General features: G+C 39.4%; 1 protein-coding gene across 1 annotated transcript in view; it reads right to left on the bottom strand.

Annotated features, from left to right (window-relative positions):
• The window catches only part of LOC110002131 (EGF-like repeat and discoidin I-like domain-containing protein 3), a 110,437-nt gene that overhangs the window by 30,845 nt on the left and 60,401 nt on the right, over positions 1 to 19,191 (bottom strand). Inside the window, exons 4-8 of the mRNA XM_020657788.3 lie at positions 18,292 to 18,405; positions 11,656 to 11,837; positions 3,326 to 3,481; positions 2,221 to 2,365; positions 1,147 to 1,331 (exon numbers count right to left, since the gene is read on the bottom strand). Coding sequence (XP_020513444.2) covers positions 1,147 to 1,331; positions 2,221 to 2,365; positions 3,326 to 3,481; positions 11,656 to 11,837; positions 18,292 to 18,405 — 782 coding nt within the window. The remainder of the gene's footprint in view (positions 1 to 1,146; positions 1,332 to 2,220; positions 2,366 to 3,325; positions 3,482 to 11,655; positions 11,838 to 18,291; positions 18,406 to 19,191) is intronic.

A 19,191-nucleotide genomic window follows, 5' to 3' on the forward strand; every position in this document is an offset into this window, starting at 1 on the left:
TATAGTATATATTCCTGTGTGCACAGAAATGCTCCTTGGCAGTGGAAGCCATTGATTTTCTTACTCCGGCCATACAGCATCTCCCCTTTCCTGCCAGCACTGCATGTAATATGAGACCACAAGTATTCCTTTACCCACTGCAATCAATTTTGCTAAAGCCGAGCTCCCCGGCACTGGACAGGGCCAGCCTAAGTACCCTGTCTCCTCCGACACACAGCCCTGCATATACCCTCACGTTCTGCAGAAAGCTTTCAGTCTAATAAAAAACATATCTGACTCCAAACCTGACTAATCTAATAACGACCACACAGTGTGACTACAGAGCGCTAACTGTGTCACCACTCAGGAGGTGGTGTGTGTGGAGCGAGTGCAGCAGAAAGGCCAAGAAATCAAAGAAATCCCTCTGATGTTCAATTCCCTGAGAAGATGTTCCCAAACACAATTTCTTCAACGTTATCAGTTTTATAGCTTGAGGTGAGACGTGGTTTCTCGCTATAAAAGCAAAACGCATCTAAAAGCTTTTATCTTTAAAGAACAAAAAAAAGAATCTATTACAGGCGGCCATATGTGAGGGCATACTGGGCATGATTGAGCCTGATTGATATGTATTTTAAACTCCTTGGGCCTTACTCAATCTCATTTATTGTTCGACGGGGTGTTCACTTAGAGACATGCCTTGTTCCTTGTAGTAGACATTTTCAGCTATACTTTGTTTTAAACAAATAGATTAGCTGTTTTGAAATAGAAATGCTGAACTGCAGCCACATATAACAGATACACTCTTTCAAAAAAAAGGCAGTGTGGGCGTTAAAGTAGAAAAGAAGTGACTGACTAATACTGACGCTTTCGGTGAATAGAGAGCTAGCTAATAGAGGTAGTATGTCAAGATCTAATTTCCTTTACAACTTACAGTGTAAACATCAATGAAGCCTTACCCTGTGAAATATAATTGAATCCATTGGCATGCATTACCGAACACACCATCAATTACTATGCCAGGGAGGTGAGAGCTTATCCTTCAGCAGAGCGAAAAGCAGCTATCTGCAAGAACCTGACGGTCTGTTGTTCATTTTCCTGCTAATAAAATGATTTAATCTCTACAGTAGCGACAACAGATAAGAGATCCAGCTCTGATAGCATCCTTACCTGTAGCCACTGTGACTGGTCACTGTGTCCAGCTGTCCAGGCGTTGACCTTGCCCTGTTTGTCCAAACGGGCCTTGCCAGGCTCCCAGGTGAACATGTCCATGTTGAGAGTCCTGAAGATGCTGGAGGCTGTGACCTGGTAGTCCTGGACATGGCCTGACTTCATTCCAAGTGGTTCGGAGCAGCCTGGCAACAACAAAAATAACAGATTTTTGGGTAACCTTTGTGACCTTACACTCCCTCTTCCCCCCCCACAAAATACTTGAATTATCGCCCTGTGGTTGTTCTCCCCCTGCCAATCTAGTTAGGCTGAGAGACACGCTCGCAGATACCATCCATGTCCTTGTTAAAATATAAACAGTAAAGACTTTGAAGAAATGTAATAAAGGGTATTAAGGTGTCTTTTTGGGGGAATGAAAGATATATCACTATACTGATATATATCTCACTGGAGATTAATTTTATTCTAGAGAGCTAAATCCTACACGAGGTCTTCATTTAAAGACTGTTTAACAGAGTAGTACAAGAAGCCCTGAAGGTCAAACACAACTTTTAGACAACTTCCCAACATTTCTCAAATACAACAGCATTTCACCAACTACAGCAACATCTCATTAATACCACAACATTATTTCACAAACAAAACAACATGTTGGTGTATTATGTGACATATCCTTGTGGTTTAAAAAAATATATATTGTCGTGTTTCTTTTTATTTTGACGTCTTCCGTTACATGCTCTTGTAGTTTTCCCAAATGTTTTTTGTGATTCACCTTCAGGGCCGCTGTGGTTGTACAGAGAACTGGCAGAGTTATTGTAATCTCAAAAATGTGAATGATATGAGGTCACAGTGATACGCTGGGCGTTTGTGTGAAATTTTTATGAATGCCCACAAGGCAATGCAAAAGATATTGTGTTCAAGAGCTCGGTTCTGACTGCAGGGAGGCATAAAACAAGTCCATTTGTCAGCGCTGTTGTCACATTAACAAATGCAGAAATAAATAACTACACAGGAGGCATACCAAAGTATTTTTATGTTTTATGTTCACAGTCAGAAAAGTCTCTGCTCACTCACCTGTTAGCTCGCATCCAAGCAGCTCCATGCGTAGGGTACAGTGCCTCCTGCAGACTTGTGGGTAAATGCGCACGTACTGCGCTTCAATAGGAGGGGTGAAGGAGTTGGCTGATGGAGCGCTGTTATCGACGTTTCCTCTGAAAATCTGTTGCAGGGGATGAAATAACAGCAGATGGGGGGCGGAGAGGATGGTGAAACATCAGTTATGCTGTAATGTAGCAGTCTATCTGCCGCTGTCTCTAGTGTCTACTACACACTCAACAAATTGCTGTCATTCAAGGTCAATGAGCTAGAATTACAGGGAAAAATAGATAATTTCTCGCACCATTTGAGGCCATAATTTATAAGAACAGTGGTGTGTTTTAAATTAGTGCTCCAATTACACCAATATACCTTCTGGAGTGGTTTATCCAAATGACCTGAGATAGTCTGACAGAGACCTTCTGGTGTGAGTGACTGATTTACTGCATGTGTGTGAGAGCGACGGAGACAGAGAAAGCAAGGCTATATAGAGCAGTGTGTTTTCATGCGAAACAGAAAATGGAAGCTGACACAGGATGGCTACAGGTCAGTGTGGGAAAGAATCCCCAACTTATATTAGACAAGGATCAGGGCATGTAGCTACTTCACACACACTTCCCCAGCTTTTCTCACAGTTGCAACCTCTGATGAAAGAAAGAAAAATACAAGTGGGACAGCACACCAGACTGATAAGTCCTGACTCATTGTTCCACGTTATAAATTTGAGGACACGATTGGAGGTTGGGGTCATTCGTAGCCCTGCCAAACGGAGGACAGCGGCGGTTTGCTGTCAAGAATGATAGAACGCTGTGTGGCCTATTTGGTGGCTGTTCATCCCCAAATAGTATAAAATTCAATCTAGAAGTCATAAAAGTGGAGGGGGGTAAAGGGGCAGCAAGATGGGCCCGGTGTGTGCAAGCTAATTAAAAAGCCATCTCATCATGTCCTCCACCCTGCCCTTGACTCGGTCTCTAGTCGCTGTGTGTGCACGTGTTTGAGTGTGGCCGTGTGTGTGTGTCTTTGGATGTATTAGGGGGGAAAGAGTAGAGAGATGACAATGTGTGTGCCCATGTGTGTGACTCACCATATCCTCATCTTTGCCCTTGACTTTGTATGTTCTCCAGGTCTTCCCATCATCACTGTAGGCTACTTTGTAAGACTTCACGTACTCCGGGCTGCCGATACGCTTTGCACCCTGGGTAATTAGTCCTGTGACCCTCATTCTCCTCTGCAGGTTTATCTGTTGAGTCAAAAAAGACACAAAATCAGTAAATTATGGATTCATTTCCATTTCAGTGTGTGGGTCTGTGTCTGTGTGTGCGAGTCCAAATCATGGGAATCATTGCACTGCCATGTATCTTTTCTGTCAGGGCCATCCATCTTATTCACAAAGTCCGTGATCAGATGGAACAGGAACATTAAATCAATCCTCACACTGCAGATCCACTCTGCCAGCCCTGTGCTGAATGTCAATACGGTGCCAATGTAAAGCTACTTGAAGAGCAAAGAGGAAAAGGGGATTTTTTAAAAAACAGGAAAGAGATGAACGTTTCCATAGATCCTGTGCCAAGCGCACACAGCGGGATCGTTATTATCTGAGCACGATGGATGTGTTACTCACCAGTTTAAGGTTTGATTTGACATGTTTGTCACTGGCAGGGCACTTTGATATAGAGGCTTCCAATAAAGCTGCACCTTTTTCACATATTTCCTCTCACAAATAGGCATCAGCCTGAGTGGCAGGGTTGGGATTTCGACACCATCGGGTGGGTTTAGATGTGTCTTGTGCATCATTTCACATCATTCTCATTCTTATTTTTTACCTCCCTTTTCTCTTCTCCTGCTTCAAATGTGTATCTGTATTGATTTAATTTTTTTTGTTTTAATCTTTTTGTTAACTCCGTTTCAGTTGTTTTGTATAAAGATTATTATAATTGTATTTGTATATGTTACATCATTAAGAAATAATGGAAATAATGTATCCATAAAAGAGCACAAACCTTAGATTTTACATAAAAGCATTTGTTTCAGTGTACTGGTGGCGCATTGGTTAGTGCGCATGCCCCATGTTTGGAGGATGTAGTCCTCCAAGCGGGTGGGCCATGTTTGAGTCCAACCTGTGGCTCCTTTCCCTGTTCTCTCTCTCCCTGATTTCTGACTCTATCCACTGTCCTATCTCTACAATAAAGGCCCAAAACGCTCAAAATGCTCAAAAAAAACCAAAAAGCATGTTTCTTTACTTCATGTCCTTAAACTAAGTGACTATTATACTCTACATACTCTGAAGACAATGCTTAAAATGCAAATCACCAAAGGCTGCTGAATAATGGCTCCTAAATGATTATTACACGTTCCATCAGTTCTCTCAGATCTGGTTTGATTGACAGGCCTCCGCCTATTCTGTAAGTGTTGGCTGTTCCTTCTTGTCTCTTCACACAAAAGGACCTATGAGTGATCCCATGTGATCCACATTCGTCTTTTTCACAAGTCTTGGGTCTTTACACAGTGGGTCTCATTGCGGGTTGACAAACAAACTCCCTCATACTCACTTTGTAAGTCTAGGGAACTTGTTGTTTTCTTTACAGCTGATGATGAGAGCTGAGCTCACAGCGACAACATGAAGAAGCCTTTTGGTTTATAACAAGCGAATCTTGGTAGGGTTACTCCCACACTTTGGCCACACAGACACATGCACATACACACTGAACTTTTTTACAATGAATATTCATAATGACAAAAAAGTAGGGCAGGATAACACAAGGCTATTTGAGCTATTTTAATAGTGTAACACTCTTGTTATAGTCGGTGACAAAAGAGATGAAGTAAATAAGCGGTGATGACAATTATTCATTCATCATTTTGGCACTAAAGCTGCTTCATTTCCAGGAAAAAAAAAGAGACTTTAGCTCGTCTGGCTCTCCCGCTGACTAAATATTAAAGACACAGCTGTCTAGTGCTGTATAGCTACAGAACAGAAGGGAAGCAATAATACAGTATTGAGCGAGTATTATGCAAAGGACCATTTACTTTGAATGGCTAAAGCCTAAAAAAGAAAAAGAGATAAGAAAACAGAATTGCACTAGTGTGCCTCAAGGTTGTATTTAATCTTAAAAGATGTTGCATTCAGACAAAAAAATCCATAACTTCGCAGACAAACAAGACCACAGCTCAACGTATGTTCCTAAAGTCGGTTACTATTTAAGAACATGAACCACTTTAAAGCTGATCCTCGAGGAATCCAAGTTTAACTTCACTGACTACGTGAGCACATGCAGGAGCGTATATCAGGTTGCTTGAGCTCATTTTCCGCTGCAGAAATGTTAGCATTACTATGAAATAAGGCAATTTACAAGTAATATATTTTAGAGGAGAAGCTCAAACAGGAATTCTGAGCCCACAAAGTTACGCTCTCCTTTCCTGTTAATGAAAATCTCTAAGCTGTGTCTCCTGAGGACATTAGAGATTATTCAATTGACTATTACAGCTCCAGACAGAGAAAAAAAAACTCTGTTTATGTACACTAACCTTGTGCGAAGTGACAAGAACTAATGGAGTAATGCAACCTAAAGCAGGGAGGATTACCTTTTATAATTTCCATTTGTAGAAGCAAGACTCATTTACACTTATTTCAAACATACTTAAATCAACTTATCAAGCCTCTTACAGCCTCACAGCAGTAATGACCCACTCCTTCTCCTTCACAGCTTCTCTGCTCAGTTTTTTCTTCATAAAGAGAGATACTTCTCACACTAATTAGAGGCTCTGTCACTAAAAGGCCACTGTGGGGGGTAATTGGGGCGATCCTTCAAATTTTTAATGAGCACTCAGAACGTATGTCTTTCACCTGAGTACTTATAATGATGAATTTATGTGTTTGAATGAGCAGCGTTTGTCTCAGGAGTTTGAAAAAGATGCAACACTGTGAGAGGCAAATGCTTCAAGCAGCAGAGTAAGCCTATAACATGTTTACTATTGCAAATACTTTCAATTTGTCCTCTTACAACTTTTGTAACTATTGCTATTGTTGTTTTGTTAAAATAAACAGCTTCATGATGTTTAAGTCAAATCCACTGATTTACCTGGATTCAGACAATTACCAAAATCTGCATGGCCGGTCTAACACTACATTGTGTATGTTGCATCTTCATAACAAAACATATAAACCTTAAGTTTCATAAACTGAAAACAATCAAGATAAAACATTAAAAAAAGAGTTGCATGCCCTTAGCATCAAGCATGTGCTCTTAGAGTTTAGTTGAGAGACTTTGCAAAAGTGAGCTAGAAAAAAAAACAACAACCTTGAAGACAAAGTTTAGGTTGAACTGTTACCCTCTCACCATTTCACCCTCTCCTCTTTTTTTTCCTGGAACACACAGTTTGAAGTGTTCTGGGTAAAATGCACGAGAGAAGAAGATGTAGAAGAAAAACCTTTTACATCAAATACCTTTCATTCTGCGACTTCTTTTTTTTTTTCAACTCAAAGACAATAGCACTTGTGTGCATGGTGTGATATAACCAGTTTTCTCTCTGAACAGTATTCACTACTTTGAGAAATAGTTCAGCGTGTTAGCATCCAAAACTTCCTGGAACTGATTTTGTCCTGTATCTGAAATTAAGCCTTTTCTTTCAGAAAACACCATAACGAGCCCCCTTGATATGTTAAGAGCTTTTACTCTTTGTTATTTTCTAAGAAATGATGAACACATTTAGATCGCTGTCCTCCTGAAAATCATATCATTGATTTTCCATATAGGCCTGTTTGGATCACAGATATGGATATACTGATAGAATAAAAATCATACTTTTTACCTTGCTTATTGCATGTATGTTTTTATTAAGATTTAGACCTCAATTCAAATAAATCAATGACAGATGCTGAATTTCTGCCTCATCTCAAAAATGACTTAATTTGTATTTCCAGCTAAATTGCCAGTTGTCATTTTGTCCCTGTTATGAGTGCTTAGCTGTTTTAATCTTTAATTCTACAGCATAACTATTTTCTGACATTTTGTGTGATGAATGACAGGCTGGTTAATTAAGAAGAGTACCAATTGTACTATTAATCTTGAAATAATGCTTTTAAAAGGCTGCTGTAAGGAAATGCGTCACAATGAAGAACATCAATTACTTTTTTAATTCCAATTCACCCTATAGAGCTCATTTAACAAAGCTTTATTTAACAATATTCAAAAACACAACGCTACAGCTTTTGGGTGAACATGGATCAGACAACACAGTGGATTGCTTCCAGTTTTTATAATACGTGGACCACCAAGACCTGACATATACACCCAAGTTAGGGGCATATCAAGTAAAATAATAATACATTTAAAAAAACAGCTGTTTTGATGCAAATTTTAAGTAAACTGGGAATTGAGGGTGTATTGGTACATTTGGGCTGACCTGTGTCCTTGAAACTGGCTAAGAGAAAAAATTAATGTAAGCATGAACACACAGAGAGCCACATTAAAGCAGCTTTATATTTCATCCTGTTTATTTAATAATACACATGCAACCATAGGTACATTCTCCAGTTTTTTCCCCTTCCTTTTAAATTTTGTTTCATGTGTAATGTTGTTAAATCTTTTTTTGATATTTGAACCTTTAAGTCTTATACTACAACTGACCCAGTGGATCCCAAACCTTCTCTGCTGGGCCGCCCTTTGGCAGATGACAATATTGTCAAGCCAGGAGAGGATAAACATACCCATTCGACCTCTAGGAAGCTGAGGTGGGGAATTGTAGTTGATCTTATGGACACTGAAAATGCATGGAACAAAGTGTGTCTTCAGTCTGTTCTTAAAAATGCCTAAAGTGGGGGAACATTAAACTAAGAGGTAGAATATTCCAGATATTCACCTGAAATTCCACTCACAAAATTTGTCATGCTTTCCTGGCCCCCTAAAGGCCACGTGTCCCACTTTGGGAATCACCGAACTAACCGCAGACACAAAAAGCAACTTGAGACACTATGAGCTCACTTCAAGACTGGCCACTAATAAGATCAGGGAATAAAAATAGACTGTCTGTGTAACAACCTCTCTGTAGTTAGTAATATGCAACCATGTGCTCTTTGTGTTTGATTCTGGGGGCATAGCAAATGTTGAAAGTACTTGAAATAATTTGAAGGAAAAGCCTGGATATAAACGCATCACTCATATATTGTATGTCGGAAAAGAAAAAGAAAGCATGACTGACATGAAGCACATATATTTTAGTAGGTAATCACAACCATTTGACCTCAAATTGCTTAAGAATCTGTTTAGTTTGGGCTTAAGGAGCCTGACTCATTCTTATGTAAGAATTTAAATTTCTGTCAAATCAAGAAGAATGGGGTAAGAAAATGTAAGACACAGTAATCTGAAGTGTATGTGAACAAAAGGTTAATTCAGTTTGAAATAAATGCAGTCAAGCTGTGATTTTAAAAACACACTGGGATGGAAATCCATTTGTCAACATCTCCACTACATCATCATCGACAGTAAAGTCAAATGCTTTAATAAGAAAAGCAACAAAGGAATGAAAAGGGAAAAGCTCCCCTGACAGAGTGAGAGCCTATACAGGTTTTTTATCATCTCATGAAAGCTAATGTGAACACTGATTGTCATTAACTCTTCAGTGTGTTTTGAATTATGTATGGACCCTCTTAGCCTTCACAAGTGATTTAGATTGTTTCATTGGTCCAACACGTACAGCTGCAGCCAGTCTTTGCTGATACTGGTCAGACCAGCAGCATATTTCCCCTGAGTGTTCAAATGCAATTTTATGTGTGAGCTAGCCGCGGTGAGGCTGTGGAAAACTGATATTTTCACCGTACACTGATTTGTGAACAATAGCAAGCTCACACATGCACACAAAAAGTGGAACCCAAACAAACTCATATGTGGAGAATGAATCCTTTGTCTTCATTTATATGATGTTGTATTAAAAGTGTGTTGTGTTTTGATTCGTTTGTCGAGGTTTATGGGGGAGAGAGTTGACTCTGGCTGACATCCAAAGATACATGCAGCTCTAAGGAAAACCTTACAAATAGTCAGAAACGTCTGATCCCTACCCTGATAGGGTTGTCATGTGTCGGTATCGCCTGATTCATAATGACAGACATACCGACAGTCACCTCACTCAGCACTACAAAAGAACACCAGCGACTCCTTAGCATAATCCCAAAACACTGACATGACTGTACACCTCCGTACTCACGTCCCAATTATCCCGGCCCTCTGTAAGAAACACACAATGCCTACAGCATCCCGCTCAAAGATCCCGCGTGGCATCATTAAAGTCAAACAAACCGCCTGAATGTTTTATGTCCCGCTCTCTCCTCAGCCTCTCTGTTTCAGGCTTCTTTTCTCTCACTCATGTTGGCTGATTCTCTGACTCTGTCTCTTTGTTTCTGTGTTCTCTTTATTTTTTTATTTCTTTAACAAATCCATTTCTGCCCTGTCTCACTATTCTCTTGTTGTGAGTTACAGCTTCACTTTCTCCATCATGCTGTCACACTGTGGTATTTTGTTCTATTGTGTGTTGTTCACAGTCCACTGGATGTGTGTTGTGTATCCGATAAAAGCTCACTTCAAAAGTAACTGTCAGAATCTCTGTCACCATAAAAGTGGCCGAAGGCGAAGAGAAATGTAATGAAGCTGGAAAAAAACATTATATTCATAATAGCAACTAATTAAGTAGCTGGGTAACAAATCATTTTACTCTTTCTCCTTTCTGTATATCTTTGAACAACATATAAGAGTGGGCATTACGTATCATTTATTTGTATTGTAGGGAAGATGTGCAATATGGGTAATGAGAAGTACTTGCAATTGTGATTGGTATTGTTACCTGCTGCTTCACTGCTCTTTTAAAAAAAGTTGATTGTTTGAAGGTCTTTTGATTTAGTTCTACTCTTGAGACAGCTAAATGTGTGCAACATTAAAGTAGGAGACACGTTTTTCCTCACAGCAAAACACGGCACAGCATGGCACTGTATCCTATCCTATCCTGTCAACCTATCCAATCAGATTGCATCGTATCAAAACATGTAATTTTGTGCGCCATATCCTATTGACTACATCATATTGTACTGGATCATATGGCATAGCATAGTTTTGCATCTGGATGATCGTGTCATCAGGGCTGTACCAAGCCTTCAGAGCATTGTTTGGAGGGTTGAACATCCTAGCTACACATCTTGTGACAGTTGTTTTACTGTAGACCTGGGTCACGATGTATCAGACAAACAAACGGTTTTTCATAGATCTTCTATTCATACACTGGAGCTGAATTATTCCAGGTCAGAAATCTGCAGCAGCTTAAAAAGTTGTGTAGCACATTGAGACCAACAACATGTCATTTTGTCAGGGTTACTATTCTGCAAAATTTGTTTAGAAATGATTTCTGCATGAAAACAGGCACAGAGAGTGAATAGTGTATCTTGGCAGAGCAGGATCTGGGAGGACAGAAGTTTCGGATGTGACTGTCAGGTACCAACAGACAATCCATGTTATTGATCTGTCTATGTGGCTCTTTGACAATAAGCGCTCCCTAATTGCAAAGCATGAAGGCTGACTTGAACAAAGCGTCAAAGTAAGAAGAAGAAGAAGAAACTTGGGTTTATCAGTGTTTTGTTGTTGTAAACCTATTTTTCCTTCAGGTTTCATTAGAATGTTTTGGGATAAAACAAAGGCTCTCTGGTGGTTTTAGAAACCCTGTTACTGTAAAATGACAAGAGAAGGCACTGAATTTCTAAGCAGCATTCAATCTCTTTTTAGGAATACCAGGAAAATGACACTTAATAGCACTGTTGAGTATAAAATTATGCACCAAATCTCTCTCTTGACAGCACAGTGATTTGCAGATCAGAAATTGCACAAGACATAACAAATCATCAGTGCATCAAATTATGACTTTTACTGTGCACTTTACTTTCCTCACCTAAGACCCCCAATTCCCAAACTCAATTTATGACAAGCAATAGAGAAAGTGCTATGCCAGTTACATCATTGAGCTCCTCACATCTCAAAATCAGAACAATTGATGGCACAGTTGAGTAACTGTTAGCAACAAGCCACAAGCTGAAAACAGTTTTGCACCATCACACTGTTCCTCACAGTTGACTACAACTGCATCTGTTTTGCCCCTAGCTCAAACTTTTTATTGTTCTTTATTACCAGTAAGTGAGCCATCAATTTTAGAGTATCTGTAATTAAAACTAAAGTTGAAGTTGCTGCATTCTGGCATTTAACAATTTATAGTTAGCATCGACTACCACCAAGAGATTTGAGGCTATAAGGAAATTGCAACCATAAATCAAGGCAACAATTAAAAGTGTGACTAGAGTGAAGAGCATGTCTGTGTCTTAATTCATGTGTGTCTGGCCCTGGAGCAGCCCTGCATGTCTCCTGTCCTGTAACCAAGCTTTACCTGGATCCACGGCCATCTGTCATTTTCGGCAGCAGTCCAAGCGTTGACCAGGCCCTTCCTGTTGAGGCGTGCAAAGTACGGGTACCACTTCTGCAAGCCAAAGAGAGCACGGTGGGTGGAGGAGGCAGTTATCTGTTGGTTGGAGATTATGCCGCCCTCCATGCCCAGTGGTCCGGAGCATCCTGAGGGAAGAGAGGGAGAAAGAGACGAATGAGACCTTTTGTCATTCCAGCACTCAAAAAGCATAAAACTTAGTTCTCAGAATATAAAAAAATCACCACAAAGAAGTATTTTGTAATGATAGGGATTTTTTTCCTCCACATCTTGATCCATTTTACTCCAAAATGTCTCCACATCTAAGCTGACATCTTTGTTTGTGTCATTCTCAGGGACCAAAACCTCAGACTGGTACAATATCAGACCCTTTGAAGACTTTGGATGTTACTTTAATTATCACAACAAAATCCCAAATGTTTGCAATTATAGCAGAACACCATTTCAGCCACAGCAGTCAGAGGATGTCTCCTCTCTGTCGTGACACTGTCTACATGCTTAGCACTAACCAGTGGCTCCTTCATCTCCTCCTTACTGGACCTTCCTCCATAGGAGCTGCAAAGTCTTCTGGACAGTATCATACCCAGTGTCAACGAGCTTTGGAACAACTTTTAACATTCTACAGAAAAGGCTGCAGGATTAAAGCGGGGAAGCCTGACAGCGAAATCTTCAGACAAAGGCACTCTCTCCTTTATTCTTTAAGCTGCTTGTTTTCCCCTCATAATCCTTATTGGTACGTCCAGGCACATCAGGAGCATTTTAATAGTCATACCTGTGGCGAAAGGGATTCTGGCAATGTTTCTACAGTAAATCATTTTTTGTGTTGCAAAACAAGTACTTCTTTGTCTTTCCATTTTTAATGAAAAGCCTGCTGGGAAAACAAATAATATAAATAAGAATACATGAAAAATGGAACCCACTAAACGAACAGATGGAAAAGGAGCATATGTTCATATGGTGAGCTAAATAAATACAGAATAAAACGTACCACATAGTACTTTTTCATACATAGCATTTGTATGAGAGATTTAAAAAAAAAAAAAAAAAAAAAGTATATTCACATATTCTACTATTTTTGAGAAATCATCAAATTTTGTGATCCAGGAAGGACTGAATTCGGCTGGAATATGCAAACTGCATCGTATGTTTTTATGGTAACATCACTCTGCCTGTGGAAATCCATTATATATTGAGGAGTCAAGTATGCCAAGAAAACACAAATAATGAATTGAGTTGGGGTAAACAGCTGTGCAATATTGCCATCTCAAGTGAATCAGAAGTGAGTGCATGTCTTCAGAATCCTGCAGGCTGACTAAATTGAGTTACAGAGTTTGTAACGGGGACAGTAAATTAGATTGTTTCTCCACTGGACACCATAACGAGCACAAGTTGTAAGCGGCAACTTATTCACTTAAAATAGTTTAGAAATTGGTTTCCCACAGCTGTGAGGTGACACACACACAGTCGGCTTGAATTCTGAACAACGCAGAATCCCAAGAAGGATCATCTTCCCTCGAGCACACAGTGTCTCTTAAACACAGCTCAATGAAGATGTGCTGAGCTGCTGTGCCAGATGTTTAAGTTTTAATTAGTCGTTAAATTAAGCGTATGATAAGTACAGGGGATTTGTAGCTCTGCATTTTTTTGTACTAATTGAACACAATCAACTTTCAGTACCAATAACAGTTTGACTCCCCCCCAAAAATATAGATGAACATGTATCAGAGAAGAAAAAAATACTTGTTCAATATTCTCAAGAACATTGCTAAGAGTTCTCTAGATATCATGAGGTTGAAAATGTATAGTAGAGTAGAGTAATATACTGTATGTGAGCATTTTTACTTTTTGCCTCACCTTTATTTTCAAAATCTAACACAGAGTTTTTGAGATTATGAGGGATTCTGTATTTCATTTCACTGACACAGGTGCAACCAGCTTATGAGGGTTTCTTCCAATCTGTTCTTGTTGTTTATTTCTAATGACAGAAGAGATTACAATGATTACAGTAAGAACACAGAGGGCACACAAGATTTATTATTATTGCTTTTGTAAAACTGGAGGATCTCAATCAAACATGCATTATTCATTCAACAGCATGGCTTCGTCTCTGGCTGATTATCACACAACTGTGTTTAAGAGCGTCATAACCCAAGGGTTGGAAAAGCTGACAGAACTTGGAGATGTCCCCAAAGAATGAGGACGTATCATAAGTGCAGAGTTCAGCTAGAGGCAGTGCTTGCTCATGCTGGGTGAGCTGTAAGTGTCTGTGTGAAGCAGTCTCTAGGGAGCGCCTGGAGCAATGGTCACCTGAAGGCTATAATGCCATCTTCACCATCTAAGTAAAACACATCAGAATTTAGAACACACACAAGCATGCACGGACGCACAATACCAGCAGACAACAAAAGTGGCAGAGCTTAAGAGCTGGGAGAACACATACACATCATAAAAAAAAGCCAAGAGTCAGAGAATAATGAAACAATGAAAACAACCCCAGCACAACCTCTCCAGCTGCTAACAGTCGGGTCCTAGGCAACAGGATGCCGGAGAGAGACAGTGAGTAATGTCTGAGGACAGTCCAGGGGGAACGACTAGAGGCTGGAAGAGAGCGAAGAGTATATCTCTGTGTTTGTGTGTGTGTGTTTGTTTGTTTGTGTGTACCTGAACTCTCTATATATTCCACCATGCAGAGTAACTGCTGCTTCTCTAGGAAGCAAAGGAAAGCTTTTTATATTGAGGGGGAGAAATGGATGAACCTTATTTGGTGCATTAAAAAAGTCTGAGAAAGCCTACCAATGTCAGGTGACAGCCATGGTTCAATATTTCCTGACCTTTCGTTTTCACTTCAGTGTTGCCTTTCTTTTCCAAAAATCTGAATATTGTTTAGAATATAGGGAAATCCATGTCGTACTGCATATGTAAGAATTCTCTATTGCTGTAATTAGAAGTCAGTGGATATATTTAAGTGGTTTTATTTCTATATGAATGAAGTAAATCAATGTGCAAGTTCGCGATTGCCAAAGGGATTCATGCTTCAATAGCTCAAGTAGAAACGTAAGAAAGGACAGTGGCCAGAAACACTTCAGACAAAGGAGACAAATGATTAGATTCCATTCCTCCAATTAAAGTATGGTATGATGTTCATATAAAAGTACAAAGGTTACAGTATTTCTGCAGGCTCAGCAATCATTGTCACCTGAATTGTATGTGATAGGCACATATTTTATGTGTTACAGAAAGCCGAACAAAGCTCCACTGGAATTGCATGAGGCATTTTTTATGTATGAGGGTTTTTTAAACGTAAAAAACCAGAAGAAGAAGGAAAAACACTGTGCTATTTTCTCTTTAAGGCTTTACCAAGGGCAATGTTGTGTTTAAGGCTAAATATTTATGTCAGCATGCTAACAGGCTTGACATGTAAGAAATTAATTATATCTATATGTGTGTTTATATATACCGGTATATATATTATGTGCAATTAGCTTTCACGGTCAACAGCAATAGCATGCTCATACATTTGATATGTAGCACTAAACACAAGGGACAGCTCAAAAATTGTAGGAAAGCATGTTTCATCCGACCCATAGAGGGCAGCACATGATTTAAACATTATGATAATGACCTCACAAGAAAAATCTTGTGAGAAGAATTCTCCCATAATCATCAGTCTGAACGGTGTTATTTGACAGTTGTAGATGATATATTTAATTATAAAGCTTAATAATCAAAGAAAAAATAGTATTTTGTCTTTGAATATGTTAGGGACCCAGGTCTATCCAGGTACAAGCGTCACAAGGCATATTACCTGATTTAACACTTGAAAGTCATGTGCAATGTAATTGTAATGTTGCGTCAATGCAGTAACAGATTTGTGTAGATGTGTTACATCTTAGGCAGCTCTCTCGTGTATTTTATGTGGTTGTTGTGGCAAGACACTGTTGCAGAGTCGCGGTCCCTCTCACCTCACGGCGATGACGGGCCACTCTTAACGAGCTGCCTGCCAGCCGTCCGTCAGAGCAGTAGAGCCAGCCGGCCCCCGGGCCTTGGCCTGCTGGCCTCTGAGCATACATCAGCACCGTGACAGCATACATCACTAACACCACCACAACCGTGATGTGACAGCTGAATCCATCTCCCACAAGCCCTACCTACAGCCTAAACAAATTAGAGCCCCACTGAAATTAATGCCAGCACACCAATACTAATGAGCATGCAGTGGAGAGAGCGGATGAGGGAAAGAATAATAAAAGCACGACACAAACATCGGCCGTATACAACAGTGTTTCCACCTGTGACAAATGAGACTGGAGTAAATACACCTGTTTGTACTGTGTGTGGGTGCATGAGTGTGTAGTATACTCTGTTACAGTTATGCATTTAATTAAAAAGGCAGTGTGCATATAAAGACAGCAGTTAATATAACATACACATTGAGCATATCAAGATTAAAAACTAAGAAAAAACAATACATGCACATTTGTTTTCATACTAATCACAGACTAACCAAAACATATTTTTTGAGGCCAATGAACGACACATGACATGTTATCCATAGTTAGGCGCGTAGCTGACATGATTGACAGGCGGGTTTGTCAAGAGGCTTAAAACCCGACTCAGCTCCAGCTCTCAGCCTGTCGTGAGGTTGACTGAAAGTTAGGCCGAGACAGGATTCCCAACATGGCGGCTGCTGCCGATGAGCCTCCGGAGCCCCCCTGCAGTAACTTAGTGGAAAATGATGGACTTATTCCCCTTTTCACCTTCGGGGCGATTTGTACAAAAGGGATAGCATTTCTACACAGTTCAACTTATGTGGATGTAATCACCAACAAATTCAAGCTGAGTCAGCACTTTCTCACATGGTATTTCATACATTTCAAATGTAGTGTTTCATACAGCAAGAACAAAAGACACACAAAACATCCTAACACTTCTGAACTGTGCTGAAGCATTGTGAATAAATGAAGCTGAATAAATGGTTGTAAACTACGGTTTACAAATATTGCAGTGTTAGGGGGAAATAACAATTAGCATCATTAAACAAATAATGGAGCTTAGCTTATGTTCAAGGAGCAAGATTCAATCTTTCTCCTCAAGCTGTCCAATCACTACACTCATCAAATCAGTGCAGCTGTGCCTCTTCACTCAGCTCCGCCTTCTGTTTCTAAGTTTACAAAAAACGGCTAAAGAAACTCTCAATCTCCAAGGAGAATTGTTCAACACTCCTGCAGAACGACTGTGCTGAACTGACAGGTAAGATTCAATGAAGTCGTTTGTAAATAGCAGTGCAGAGGTTTGTGTGGGGTTCTAAATAAACTGATACATTAATCCTGATAAATTCCCAGATTGAGCCGATGAAAATCTCCACGATGGCATCACGACACACCTTTGTGTGTGCCTTTGAGATCTCCATCGTCTTGCAGAAATAATTCATTCTGGATAATATGAAGCCCCTTTTTCTTTCTGTACAGCCACTCAGTAAAAAACAAACAAATCAATAAAAGTCTGCATGACCCCTTAGAATAGACTTCTTTTTCTCTTCTTAATGTTTTTGTTCTTTAGGGTGTAATATGTTCGTCTTAACATGCAGAACACAAGCTTATGTGTCCTGCCATTCAATCAAAAATATGAGAAATCAAATATGTGAAGTTTAAATAAATGTCCTGCACATCATTTTGCATATCTTGCTCAGATTTAATATGAACATTGTCGGTTTAAGAGTCAGCTTTAATATGATACATTAAGTGTATTACAGCCTATCTTAACAGACTGACTTCAGGATATGAGATTTAGTGATAAAGATATTGTAAGCATTGTGTGGAATATGAAGTCTGTGGATATTCAAACTTAAGAAAAAGAAATTATTGTGCTCGGTTAGCCATACTGATAACAAACAGTGAGGTTTTTGCAGTGTATGTGTTTCTTTTCCCAGTCTGTGCTGCATCAGGACATACTTCATACATATGGGAAGGAGGAGGACAACTGCAGGGGTTCAAAAAGTCGTTTGACACAAAATATGCACAAGAATCAACACTTTACAGGGCGCCAGTGGGCTAGTGGTAGGTGCGTGTGCCGTGTGTACAGATGCGGTGGTCCTCCAAGCAAGCGGCCCAAGTTCAAATCCAGCCTGCAGCTCCTTTCCCGCATGTCATTCCCCACTCTCTCTCTCTCTCTCTCTCTCTCTCCCTGATTTCCCACTCCATCCACTGTCCTGTTTCTTCAATGAGGGCACCAAAAGCCCCAAAATAAATCTTTAAATAACACAATAATAATAATTAAAAAAAAAAGAATTAACACTTTTCAAAAATAAACTTCAAGCTTTCAAAAATAAGAAACACAGTTGTTAGAACACACAGATTAAATGTGGGGTGGTCGTTAACAAAAAAAAAAAAAGAAAACTTTGATATATGATTATTAAAATCATTTTAACAGACATCCTAAAAATTCAGTTTATTCAGTTTAGTCAATTATTCCATTTCAATTCCCTGCAGCATCATTAGCTATGATGGTGGAATAAGTTCACAGTTTGAAACAGTTAAAAGACCAAACAATGAATAGTTCTAATACAGATAAATGAGCCCTTACTGTATTGACAGTTCCTCCCCATGTACTCTCCTGGGCAGTCGCAGGAATAGTTGGCAACCAGATCTGTGCAGATGCCCCCGTTCTTGCATGGGTCCCTTTCGCATTCATTAATATCTGGAAGATGCAAGACACACAGAAAAAAAAAAAGGGGCATTCATTTATTTGAAGCAGACACGGAGCAATTAGAAAGACCTCATCCTCATTAGAATGCATTGGTAGGGTGCGTATATTGAATTCTCTCTGTGTGTTTCTTGATTCTGTCTGCTCATAGACATTCTCACAAAGACACGGCCTACTGAGACTAATAAATCAAACAGACCCTCTGGAGACCTGTAAGAACACAAGCAGCAAGTTGTGAAATGTTAACAACAATTAACCTGTGTACTTTTTGTAATATATATAATTATACTTTTAAATGTAGCATAAAATGTGAGGCCTGTACAGATTGAACTGTGTAAGTCAGGCTTCTCAGGTTCTATAAAGCCATGAAAGAACAGTGGAGTAAAAAAACAACATTAATCATACTTTATTACAATTAGCATTTGTCCTACCATACTGTATAACAACGTGCCAAGCATCACATACACAAAACTAAAAATGAAAGATAGAAACAAGAGAAAAGTCAAATCTTTTAAACTTAATTTGTTGTTACAATGAAAGAAGGATGACTTTCACACAAAGCCTTCTCATTTTGCCTTTAAAACTGCTTGGCTTAGAAGAACTAACACTTTTTATTAATATTGACTGTTAATAATTCAAGTGAAATATAAAATTGTTGATTTAAAAGCTAATATCATACTGTTATACTACAACTTATGTACAGTATATACAGCCCTTCTCTTGTCAGGTCCAGTTCTATGATACTCCAGGTTCCGGGGGGCGATTTTCTTTTTGAATAAC

The sequence above is a fragment of the Labrus bergylta genome, chromosome 2, assembly GCF_963930695.1.
Source record: "Labrus bergylta chromosome 2, fLabBer1.1, whole genome shotgun sequence".
Lineage (NCBI taxonomy): Eukaryota > Metazoa > Chordata > Actinopteri > Labriformes > Labridae > Labrus > Labrus bergylta.